Here is a 12,522-nt window from a genome sequence, read left to right as displayed (position 1 = left end):
TCCGGGCAGGAACAACCCCAGGTTCCAGTGTAAGTTGGGGAATGACCTATTAGAGAGCAGTGTAGGGGAAAGGGAGCTGGGGGTCCTGGGGACAGCAGGGTGAGCATGAGCCAGCACTGGGCCCTTGTGGCCAGGAAGGCCAATGGTACCTGGGGTGGGTTAGAAGGGGGTGGTCAGTAGGTCAGAGAGGTTCTCCTGCCCCTCTGCTCTGCCCTGGGGAGACCACACCTGGAATCTTGTGTCCAGTTGTGGCCCCTCAGTTCCAGAAGGACAGGGAACTGCTGCAGAGAGTCCAGCGCAGCCACCAAGATGCTGGAGGGAGTGGAGCATCTCCCGTGTGAGGAAAGGCTGAGGGAGCTGGGGCTCTGGAGCTGGAGAAGAGGAGACTGAGGGGGGACTCATTCCTGGGGATCAATATGGAAAGGGGCAGTGTCAGGAGGATGGAGCCAGGCTCTTCTGGGTGACAACCAGTGACAGGACAAGGGGCAATGGGTGCAAACTGGAACACAGGAGGTTCCACTGAAAGAGGAGAAGCAACTTGTTGGGGGTGAGGGTGTCAGAGCCTGGCCCAGGCTGCCCAGGGAGGTTGTGGAGTCTCCTTCTCTGCAGACATTCAAACCCGCCTGGACCCCTTCCTGTGGAACCTCAGCTGGGTGTTCCTGCTCCATGGGGGGATTGCACTGGATGAGCTTTCCAGTGAGGGGACCCAAAAACATGGGATGGGGAGAGGGGCTCAGCAAGGAGCCCCCAAACATCCCTGAGCCCCATGGGACCCCAGTCCTGTGTCTCAGGACTGGGACCACTGCACCAAACCACAGCAGCCAGGGTTCCAGCCAGGACCCCCCACCCCCAAACACAGACCCAGGACCCCAGACCCCTAACCCCATATCCCCGACCCAGGGGCCAGACCCCAGCCCATCTCCCCAAACCCCCATATTCCTGATCCAGATCTAGGGGCCAGACCATGGATCCCAGATCCAGGACCCAGATCCAGGGGTCATATCCAGGACCCCAGACCCATCATACAAAATCCCCACGTCCCTGCCCCACGTGCAGGGGCTGTGCCAGGACCCCAGGCCCATCTCCCAGGTCCTTGACCCAGATCCAGGGGCTGTACCCCAGATCCTACACCCCAACTCCCCACATCCCTGCCCCACATCCATGGGCCATAAACAGGATCCCAGCCCCATATCCATGGGCCATAAGCAGGATCCCAGCCCCATATCCCACATCCAGGGGCCATACCAAGGATCCCAGCCCCACATCCCATATCGCTGCCCCACATTAAGGGCCATTCCAAGGACCCCAGCCCTGTCTCCCACATCCCCAACCCACATCCAGGGGCCAGACCCTGGACCCCAACCCATCTCCCCACATCCCTGCCCCACATCCAGGAGCCATACCCTGGACCCCAACCCATCTCCCCATATCCCTGCCCCACATCCAGGAGCCATACCCCAGACCCCAGCCCATCTCCCCATATCCCTGCCCCACATCCAGGGGCCATACCCCAGACCCCAGCCCATCTCCCCACATTCCTCCCCACATCCAGGGGCCATACCCCAGACCCCAGCCCATCTCCCCACATCGCTGCCCCACATCCATGGGCCATACCCCAGACCCCAGCCCATCTCCCCACATTCCTCCCCACATCCAGGGGCCATACCCCAGACCCCAGCCCATCTCCCCACATCCCTGCCCCAGGGATGTGCCCAAACCCCCATTCTGACCCCAGCCCCTCACGTCCCCAAGCCAGATTCCTGAACCACTCTGCCCTTAGCGCCGGACGCCCAAACCAGCCCCACTTCCACAGACCCCAGAGCCCCCCACATGCTGCTGACCGAGGCCAGCTCAGCTCAGCACCGCCCGGCAGGGTCCAGCTCAGCGTCGGTCGCACATTTGTTTGCCATTAGTGCTCAGGGACTCCGGGCGGGCGCCGGAGCCGTTTCCTCCATTGTGCGTCCCGGTGGCTCCGCCGTCCCCGTCCCGCGTGGGCAGAGCCCACGGGTGCCCAGGGGATGTTCTACCGGCGGGGTGGCTGCTGAACGGCTCCCGGGCGGTTTTGGGAGCGGGGGGCCGGTTTTGGGGGGGAGCAGCAGCCCCGGCCATGCTGGCCGCTCGCTGACGCTGGCCGGGGCGGATGTGGGAAGCGGGACCGTGAGGCCTGGGGGGCACAGGACCGGACCCACCGCCCCCCCAGCGTGGGGCTATGAGAGGTGAGTGGGGGGTGGCTGGGGGGGCTGGGGCTGTGGGGAGAGCGGGGGGGACGCTGGCACTGGGGATGGGGGGGGATGGCTGTGGTGGAGTGGGGGGCACTGGGGTGATGCACCCCCCAAATCCCAGTGCACCCCATGGCCAGGGGCTCCAGCCATGGGCAGGGACCCCCCGATTGGGGTGGGGAGCAAGAAGGGCTGGGGGGGTCCTGCTTGCTCAAAACCCACCACTTGTTGATTTCCCGGGGCAGAAAAGCACCGTTTGGGGTGGAAAAGCTCAGTTTGGGGCGGAAAAGCTCAATTTGGGGCGGAAAAGCTCCATTTGGAGCAACTGAAAAGCGAAGGGCCGTGTAAGGAGAGGAGGGAGGGAGGGAATCGCCACCGCCCCACCCAGCGACCCCCCCACCGCAACCCCCCTCCTTTGCATGGGGGAGGCCAGGCTTTATAAAGCCAGGCTTTACAAAGCCGGCGCTGCGCTCACCCCGGCTGTGCCCCCTTGGGCTGGAAACCTCTTTGGCTGGTGAGGACCTGAAGGGCCCGAGATGGGAGGGGGGTTACATTTTGGGGCGCTGCAGAGGGGCCACTATCCCCCTGCCCTATGGGGTTGGGGGTTTTCCAGGAGCCATCGGCTTCTCCATCACTTGATTTTTATGGGCGAATCCAACCAAACGTCCCCAAGTTGCCCGTTTGGCAACGCAAAGGTCCCGGTTGAGTCCCATGGAAGCGGGGGGGATGTGTCCCCAAGGGGTTTTGTCACCGGGCTGAGGGTGACGTGTGGTTGCATTGCATGGTGTTGCAGGGCGTTGCCATGCAATGCATTGTATTACAGCAAGAAAAGGGGCTCAATATTATGTAGGATTTCAGGTAACTCATCTCTGATGCGAATGGCAGGAACAATCTGCACTGTGTTCGCTCCTTTGGAAAAAGCTCCGTCAAACCTTCCGGTTTTAGAGCCCGGAGAGATGAGGAAAAGTCTTAGTGTTCAAAACCGAGTTTCTCCTGAGTGATTTTTGGGTACGGTTTCAATGGTGTAAATGAGGAGTTAGGCACGTTGCTCGGATTTAGATTTCATGCAATGCATGTTGGCGATACCCTGTTTTCTAACGTTATTAGAAATTTCTGACTTTGGGGATTTATTTTCCCTTTCAAGAAAGAAATTACATTTTTAAATGAAATTATTTCTCTCCCCCATTTTTTTTATGAATAAAAACACGTGGCTGTTACAAAATCGTGGCAAAAGAGAAGAAAATCATTTGCTTTAGCGTTTGTTAGTATATTTTTTTGTATTAAAACCATTTTCCAGCCTTTGATTGGGAAGCTAATGTGATATGTTTACTACAATGTGAGGCAGGACACAGGGTGCAGGACACAGGGAGCAGGACGCAGGGTGCAGGATGCAGGACGCAGGGTGCAGGACACAAGATGCAAGACACAGGATGCAGGGTGCAGGACACAGGGTGCAGGGTGCAGGACGCAGGGTGCAGGGTGCAGGACGCAGGGTGAAGGGTGCAGGGCGCAGGGTGAAGGGTGCAGGACACAGGGTGCAGGACTCAGGGTGCAAGGTGCAGGATGCAGGGTGAAGGGTGAAGGGTGCAGGACACAAGGTGCAGGATGCAGGGTGCAGGGCACAGGGTGCAGGACTCAGGCTGCAAGGTGCAGGGTGCAGGACTCAGGGTGAAGGGTGCAGGGTGCAGGACGCAAGGTGCAGGATGCAGGGTGCAGGATGCAGGGTGCAGGGCACAGGGTGAAGGGTGCAGGACACAGGGTGCAGGACTCAGGGTGCAAGGTGCAGGATGCAGGGTGAAGGGTGCAGGGTGCAGGGTGCAGGATGCAGGGTGAAGGGTGCAGGGTGAAGGGTGCAGGGTGAAGGGTGCAGGGTGCAGGGCGCAGGGTGCAGGACACAAGGTGCAGGATGCAGGGTGCAGGATGCAGGGTGCAGGGCGCAGGGTGCAGGACGCAAGGTGCAGGATGCAGGGTGCAGGATGCAGGGTGCAGGGCACAGGGTGAAGGTTACAGGACACAGGGTGCAGGACTCAGGGTGCAAGGTGCAGGATGCAGGGTGAAGGGTGCAGGACTCAAGGTGAAGGATGCAGGGTGCAGGATGCAGGGTGCAAGGTGCAGGATGCAGGGTGCAGGATGCAGGGTGAAGGGTGCAGGACTCAAGGTGAAGGATGCAGGGTGCAGGATGCAGGGTTCAGGGTGCAGGATGCAGGGTTCAGAGTGCAGGGTGCGAGGTGCAGGACGCAGGGTGCAGGATGCAGGACGCAGGGTGCAGGACGCAGGGTGCAGGGTGCAGGGACCAGGGTACAGGGACCAGGGTGCAGGACGCAGGGTGCAGGACACAGGGTGAGGGGTGCAGGATGCAGGGTGCAGGATGCAGGACGCAGGATGCAGGACGCAGGGTGCAGGGTTCTTGATTCGGGATGCAGGGTGCAGGACACAGAACGCAGGGTGCAGGGTTCATGATTCGGGATGCAGGGTACAGGGTGCAGGACGCAGGATGCAGGACACAGGGTGCAGGACACAGGACGCAGGGTGCAAGACACAGGATGCAGGGTGCAGGATGCAGGGTGCAGGGTGCAGGACACAGGATGCAGGGTGCAGAACACAGGGTGCAGGATGCAGGGTGCAAGGTGCATGATTCGGGATGTAGGGTGCAGGACACAGGACGCAGGGTGCAGGCAGCTCAGATCCCTCCTGTGTTGGCTTTTCAGAAGCCGAACCAGCGGGAGCAGAGGAAGAGGAGATGCCGACCTTCAGCTGCCGAGCGAGCGGTAAGGCCGTCCCGGGGGGGACACGGGGGGCGGCAGGGCCTGATCCTCCCCTCTCTGCGCTCAGGGCGGGCGCGGAGCAGCTGCAGCCGCTGCCAGGAGCACCTCTCCCTCCAGACGGCCGTCAAAGTCCTCTACGGCTTCTCCATCCTGCTCATCGTGGCCCTGAGCGTCCTGGCTGCCGTGGGTGAGCACAGGCAGGGCTGGGGGTCCAGCTCCTACTCTCCTCGGGGTTTTGGGGTCCCCCAAAGCACCTTCAGTATCCAGCTATGGAGGGGAGCATCCAGCTCCCCCTGGGACTCATGTGGGACCCTGTGTGTGATGCCAGCTCACCAGGAGGTGGTTTTACCCCCATGGGGACCTCAGGAACCACCCCAGAGTCCAGAGGTCAGCACCTCATCATCTCCACGAGCAAGAAGGTTCTTCCAGGTTCATCAGAGGGTTGGCTGCTCCCTGGGACCCTGGAGATGCTTTGTGGACCTTAGAATCATCGAATCACAGAATACTCTGGGTTGGAAGGGACCTTCAAATGTCATTCAGTCCAATAGTTTGGGTTGGAAGGGACCTTCAAAGGTCATCCAGTCCAACCCCACTGCCATGAGCAGGGATCTCAGCCAAGCCCCGAACCTGAAGTCCCTTGGGACACCCACCCTGCAGAGCCAGCACCCACCATGCACCCAGCCCGGCTCCTCAAGCCCTGGCCACCCTCCTGGCCAAGGAACAAGCCCAGGGGAAAGGTGTGGGGGGACCATCATGTCCCAGTGCCCACCAGCCCTGACCCCCCACCTTTCCTCCGCAGTGTTCAAGAAGGTTGACTCCATCTCCAACGACATCAGCTCAGCCCAGACCTACTATGAGAAGAAGATCGTGTCCATCCAGGAGGATCTCCAAGGGTTGGGTAAGTGCTTTGCACCTGGACCTGGAGGTCTTCTCCAGGCTTTGGAACTGAGTGTCCCTCCAAGGGCTGAAGCGTCATCACTTCTCAGGTCCTGGTGCTCCCCCAGAGCCAAGACCTCATGTTCCAGTATGAGTTGGGGAATGAGCTATTAGAGAGCAGTGTAGGGGAAAGGGACCTGGGGGTCCTGGGGACAGCAGGGTGAGCATGAGCCAGCACTGGGCCCTTGTGGCCAGGAAGGCCAATGGGACCTGGGGTGGGTTAGAAGGGGGTGGTCAGTAGGTCAGAGAGGTTCTCCTGCCCCTCTGCTCTGCCCTGGGGAGACCACACCTGGAATCTTGTGTCCAGTTGTGGCCCCTCAGCTCCAGAAGGACAGGGAACTGCTGGAGAGAGTCCAGCGCAGCCACCAAGATGCTGAAGGGAGTGGAGCATCTCCCGTGTGAGGAAAGGCTGAGGGAGCTGGGGCTCTGGAGCTGGAGAAGAGGAGACTGAGGGGGGACTCATTCCTGGGGATCAATATGGAAAGGGGCAGTGTCAGGAGGATGGACCCAGGCTCTTCTGGGTGACAACCAGTGACAGGACAAGGGGCAATGGGTGCAAACTGGAACACAGGAGGTTCCACTGAAAGAGGAGAAGCAACTTGTTGGGGGTGAGGGTGTCAGAGCCTGGCCCAGGCTGCCCAGGGAGGTTGTGGAGTCTCCTTCTCTGCAGACATTCAAACCCGCCTGGACACCTTCCTGTGGAACCTCAGCTGGGTGTTCCTGCTCCGGGGGGATTGCACTGGATGAGCTTTCCAGGGCCCTTCAACCCCTCACATTCTGTCATTCTGTATCTCCCAGGGGTTTGGGAAGGGACAACTGTACAACCCCAAGGGTGGGGTTGGTGGGGTTGGGCTTTTTGGAGAACACTCTGCACAGAGGTGGCAGGAGCAGGATGAGGATGGGAGCTGGTGCAGGCTGGTGGCATCAGGTTTGTCCCAGTCATGGCTCCATGGTGTCCATCCCCAGGGTCTGCAAGGACAGACCATGGTGAGGCTCCTTCCTCCCCCCTGGTCCTCAGCAGGAGGGTCTCCAGGCCTGGTGAGGGATGGGGTCGGGTAACAGACCCCTCTGCCCTTTGTTCAGATGAGAAGACCTCGGGAAACTGCTCCCTGTGCCACGAGACAGGACAGCTGGGCCAGGACATCACCAAGCTGCAGGGCGAGCTGGAGGAGATCCAGAAGATGCTTCTGGTTCAAGAAATCCTGCTGGATCGGACCGCCCAGACCCACAACCAACTCTCATCCACCAGCAACAAGATCACCAGCGAGGTGGACAACTGCTCCTTCTCCATCCGGCAGGTCAACGAGAGCTTGAGGCAGCTCTTGGCCCAGGTCGGGGGCTGGCAGGTGGTCACGGCCCAGCTGGACAACTCTCTCAAGGGCTTGGCCCAGGAGCGCTATGATGTCCAAGCAGCCGTGCAGCAGATGAACTTCACCTTGGGGCAAACCTCCGACTGGATCCAGGTCATCCAGAGGAAGACGGACGAGGAGACGTTGACGCTGCAGAAGATCGTGAGCGAGTGGCAGAACTACACGCGGCTCTTGGGCGGGCTGAGGGCCACCTCCTCCAAGACCAGCGAGCTGGTGAAGAGCATCCAGGGCAGCGCGGGCGCCGTGGCGCGGCAGGTTGGCCAGAACTCGGAGAGCATGCACGACCTGGTGCTGCAGGTGATGGGGCTGCAGCTCCAGCTGGACAACATCTCCTCCTTCCTGGACGACCACGAGGAGAACATGAACGACCTGCGCTACCACAACAGGTACACGCAGAACCGCACGGCCGAGCGCTTCGAGACGCTGGAAAGTCGCATGAGCTCCCACGAGATCGAGATCGGCACCATCTTCGCCAACATCAACGCCACCGACAGCCACGTGCACAGCATGTTACGCTACCTGGATGATGTCCGGCTCTCCTGCACCCTGGGCTTCCACACCCATGCCGAGGAGCTCTACTACCTGAACAAGTCCCTCAGCTTGGTGCAGGGCACCACGGACCTGCTGCGGGAGCGTTACAGCTTGCTCAGCGCCCGGCTGGACTTCGACATCCGCAACCTGTCCATGGTGATGGAGGAGATGAAGGTGGTGGACGTGCGGCACGGGGAGATGCTCAAGAACATCACCGTCCTGCGAGGTGAGGAGCATCCCGGTGGGCAGGGGATGGGTTGGGGCTGAGCATGGTGGGATCTGGGGTCCTTGGGAGCGTCCTGCACCGTGGAGGAGCCCAACCACCATTGCTGAGGCCAAGGCGGAGATGGGGTGCACACAAAGGCAGGCAGACACATGCCCATGGATGCAGAGGTGTCCTGGGGACGGAGCTCCATGGACACGCATGAATGAGGTTCTTCGGGACATGGGTTAGTTCCAGGGTGGGGGTAATGGTTGAACTCGATGATCTTGAGGGTCTCTTCCAACCACAATGATTCTGCGCCTTGGCTTGCAGAGCTGTCCCTGTGTGTGGGGATGGGGACAGCGGGGAGGTGACCCCTGTCCTTCCAGCCTGATGCCAGTGACCCCTCTTACTGGTCCTGCTGGAGAGGCCCCTGGATGAGGGTGCTCAAAGCTTCCCCCGGTGTCTCAGGTGGCCTGGGGACATCTCCATGCATGGTGGGGACATCTCCATGCACCCTGGGAGCAGCAGGGCTGGCCCAGCTCCACCACCGGCTCCACAAGCCCATGGGCACCCCAGAGCTTCTCCCTCCACCATGGACCACCCAGCCCACAGCCATCGTTATGGGGCTGCCCTAATTAAGGACCCCAGGCTGTTCCCTGGACCTGGTTTTAGGGGGAGCCCTGCAGTGGCCCCCCTATGGCACTGTGAGCCCCCTTGGGACCCACAGCAAGGGCTGCAGGGCTGGGGGAGCCAGGCTCAGCTGATCCTGCTCTTACTGCAGATCTGCAGGGTTGTGCATGTCCCCATGTCCCCTTTTCTGGGTGCTGCCCCCACTCACCCCTCCTCTCCCCCCAGGTGTTCCTGGCCTCCCAGGCCCCCGCGGCCCCAAGGGCGACGTTGGCACCAAGGGCCCCCCCGGACACGAAGGCGAGAAGGGTGACATGGGCAGCCTGGGCTCGCCGGGCCCCCCGGGACCCTCTGGCCCCCCAGGACCCCCTGGTCCCCAGGGAGAAAGGGGCCCCCTGGGCCTGAAAGGCTTCCCCGGCCTCAAGGGCACCAAGGGCAGCTTTGGGCAAACGGGCTCCCGGGGCCAGGGGGGGCCCAAGGGAGACCCCGGCCCCCCAGGACCGGTTGGGGTGCCTGGACCAGTGGGACCCCCTGGCCCCCAGGGCACCCCAGGGCTGCCCGGGACCCCCGGGGCTGTGGGGCAGGTTGGCCCCACAGGGCCCAAGGGAGACCCCGGTTTGCAGGGCCCCCCCGGGCTGCCAGGCCCCCCCGGCCCCCCAGGACAGTAACCCAGCCTGATGCTGGCCAGGGTGGCGGGGACGGGGGGGTCCCCATTGCCACCCCAGAGCGTCCCCCATGGGGGTGTGAGGCTGAGCCTCGCAGAACAGGGGGGTGGGGGGTCCCAGTGTCCCCAGTGCGAGGGACGGGGCTGGTCCCTGCTCCCAGGGTGCTGCCGGCTCCGGGCTCGGCGCTGGGGGGTCCCCGTGGGATGGGTGCAGCTGGTTTGTGCCATTGTCCCCGCTCTGGTCCTCACTATCCCCGCCAAACCACACGCTGTGTCCCCAGTGTACTCCTGGCACAATAAAACTGTTTGGGGACAGGTGGCTCCTGCCTTGGGGACACTGTGGGGGGGGAACACCGGGGTGCATGACTGTGTGTGCATGAGGATGTATGTGCACATGCATGCATGTATAGGCACACAGGGTGCCTATAGATCTGTGTAAGCGATGGGAGGGGGTGCAGCTGGGACCCCCCCACGGGTGGGAAGGTGCTTGCTGCTCTGCTCCGTGCCTCAGTTTCCCCAACCGAGCTGCTCGGCCAGACCGAGCGCAGGGGCAGAAGGGAATGGGACCCATTGCCACGTCAGCCAAACCCAGGGTCCCCAAACCCGGGTTGTGGGGGGACCCACCGGGACAGAGGGGGTGGCCATAGGTCCCAGGTGCCAAAAGCATCGTGGTGCTGGGGACAACAGCCCTGCTGTCCCCTCCATCTGCTGGCAGGGACATAGAGACCCTGCAAACCTCTGGTGCTTTAGGGGGATGTGGGGACCCTGCAAACCTGCCTGGTGCTTCGGGGACACATGGGGACCTTGCAAACCCAATCAGTGCTGAGGGGGACATGGGGACCTTGCAAACCTGCCTGGTGCTTTGGGGGGACATGAGTACCCTGCAAACCTGCCTGGTGCTTTCGGGGACACATGGGGACCCTGCAAACCTGCTCAGTGCTTTGGGGGGACATGGGGACCCTGCAAACCTGCCTGGTGCTTTCAGGGGACATGGAGACACTGCAAACCTGCCTGGTGCTTTGGGGACACATGGGGACCGTGCAAACCTACCTGGTGCTTTGGGGGGACATGGGGACCCTGCAAACCAGACCAGTGCTGAGGGGACATGGGGACCTTGCAAATCTGCCTGGTGCTTTGGGGGGACATGGAAATCCTGCAAACCTGCCTGGTGCTGGGGACACATGGGGACCCTGCAAACCTCCCCAGTGCTGGGGGGACATGGGGACCCTGCAAACCCAATCAGTGCTGAGGAGGACATGGGGACCTTGCAAACCTGCCTGGTGCTTTGGGGGAACATGGGGACCCTGCAAACCTCCCCAGTGCTGGGGGGACATGGGGACCCTGCAAACCTGCCTGGTGCTTTGGGGGGACATGGGGACCCTGCAAACCTGCCCAGTGCTTTCGTGGGACATGGAGACCCTGCAAACCTGCCTGATGCTTTGGGGACACATGGGGATCCTGCAAACCTGCCCGGTGCTTTGGGGGGACATGGGGACCCTGCAAACCTGCCTGGTGCTTTGCGGGGACATGGAGAACCTGCAAACCTGCTTGGTACTGGGGGGACACATGGGGACACTGCAAACCTCCCCGGTGCGGAGGGACATGGGGACGCAGTAAAGGGTGCAGGGCTGGGCCTGGGGAGCCCCGTGCCCTGCCCGGGGCGCAGGATCCAGCCGGCCGGGTGGTTTATTGCTGTTGGCAAAGGCTTTTCCTGTTTTCGGCGCAGAAACAGCCCCGGGCTGGTTGGTAACACGGGCCAAGGCGCCCGGCCCTGGTTGGAGCCGCCAGCACTGGGTGGGGGGGACAGAGCTGGGGAGCAGAGACCCTGCAACTCGGGACACTGGTGGGGACAGGTGACCGGGCACAGGGCAGGGCTGGGTGGGACTGCTGGGGCTCTGGGGACGGGAGGGAGCTGGTGACAAGGGACGGGATGGAAACGTGCTGGTGGGGGGACATGGGGACCCTGCTAACATGCCTGGTGCTTTGGCGGGACATGGAGACCCTGCAAACCTGTTTGATGCTTTGAGGGGGGACATGGGGACCCTGCAAACCTGACCAGTGCTTGGTGGGGGGGGGCGACATGGAGACCTTGCAAACCTGTCTGGTGCTTTGTTGGGGGGGAGAAAGGAGACCCCCAAAACCTCCCTTGTGCTGCAGGGACCCATGGGGACCTTGCAAACCTGCCTGGTGCTTTGGGGGTGGGGAGAGAAAAGGGGACCCCACAAACCTCCCTGGTGCTGGGGGGACACATGGGGACCCTGCAAAACTCCCTGGTGCTTTTGGGGGACATGGGGACCCTGCAAACCTGACCAATGCTGGGGGGGGACACATGGGGATCCTGCAAACCCGACCAGTGCTGGGGGGACACATGAGGACCCTGCAAACCCGACCAGTGCTGGGGGGACACATGGGGACCCTGCAAACCCAACCAGTGCTGGGGGGGGACATGGGGACCCTGCAAACCTGACCAATGCTGGGGGGACATGGGGACCCTGCAAACCTGCCTGGTGCTCTGAGGGGGACATGGGGACCCAGTAAAAGGGAGCGCACCATGGGCACAGGGCTGGGCTGTGGGTGCTGCCCAAACCGTGCCCTCCACTGCTCCGTGCCTCAGTTTCCCCACGAGTCCGCCCTGACCGTGCTGTCACCCCCACCCCGACCCCTGGTCCCCTCCCAAACTCCTGCGTGTGCGGAAAGCCGGAGCACATCTGGCCGGGAGCGGAACGTCGGGCCGCGGCTGTGCCAGTGTTTGCGGACCGGCCTCCGAAAAATGTGCAAGAGCAGGGTTTTCCCCCGAAACCCGCCACAGATTTTCTTTGCGGGCGGGGGCGAGGGCGGGGTGGGATTCCAGAGCTGGGAGCAGGAGGATTAATAAATAAACGAGGAGCGGAGGCGGGAGGGCCGGGCGGGATGTGCTGACGGGGCCGCTGGCCATCGGGGGGGCTGGTTTGGCGGCTGTGGGGCTGGGGGTGGCACGGGGGGGAATGGGGGGCTGGGGTGTCACCCCTGCTGTTGTCACCCCCTCCTGCCCCGGGGTTGTCACCAATGGGGTCGTGGCAGGATGGTGTGGAGCCAGCACCCACCGACTGGGGCAGCCATGGACAGGGTGCTGGGGACACACAGGGTGCCTGGGGACATGTGGCCCCATGGATATGGATGCACAAGGTGCTTGGGGACATGTGGCCCCATGACAGTGATATACAGC

At 62.1% G+C, this 12,522-nt stretch overlaps 1 protein-coding gene across 2 annotated transcripts; it reads left to right on the top strand.

Moving 5' to 3' along the window:
- Nucleotides 1-1,940: 1,940 nt before the first annotated feature.
- SCARA3 (scavenger receptor class A member 3) lies at nt 1,941-9,636 on the top strand. Of its 2 annotated transcripts, none has more exons than XM_065835808.2 (6): nt 1,941-2,216; nt 4,928-4,987; nt 5,052-5,171; nt 5,784-5,882; nt 7,004-8,047; nt 8,882-9,636. In XM_065835808.2, the coding sequence occupies exons 1-6, from the start codon at nt 2,210-2,212 to the stop codon at nt 9,319-9,321; spliced, it is 1,770 nt and encodes a 589-aa protein (XP_065691880.2). In that variant the 5' UTR covers nt 1,941-2,209; the 3' UTR covers nt 9,322-9,636. The 2 variants fall into 2 exon arrangements, with proteins under 2 accessions (XP_065691880.2, XP_065691881.2); XM_065835809.2 differs by lacking the exon at nt 1,941-2,216 and adding an exon at nt 2,648-2,733.
- Nucleotides 9,637-12,522: the final 2,886 nt, after the last annotated feature.

Source organism: Patagioenas fasciata, chromosome 3, assembly GCF_037038585.1.
Source record: "Patagioenas fasciata isolate bPatFas1 chromosome 3, bPatFas1.hap1, whole genome shotgun sequence".
Classification (NCBI taxonomy): Eukaryota; Metazoa; Chordata; class Aves; order Columbiformes; family Columbidae; genus Patagioenas; species Patagioenas fasciata.
This window is presented reverse-complemented; position numbering and strand designations above follow the sequence as displayed.

Excerpts from the sequence above, each read along its gene's own strand:
- SCARA3 (XM_065835808.2), top strand. Across the intron at positions 5,883-7,003 it reads GGAGGATCTCCAAGGGTTGG|ATGAGAAGACCTCGGGAAAC; the intron begins GTAAGTGCTTTG and ends CCCTTTGTTCAG. Across the intron at positions 8,048-8,881 it reads GAACATCACCGTCCTGCGAG|GTGTTCCTGGCCTCCCAGGC; the intron begins GTGAGGAGCATC and ends CTCTCCCCCCAG.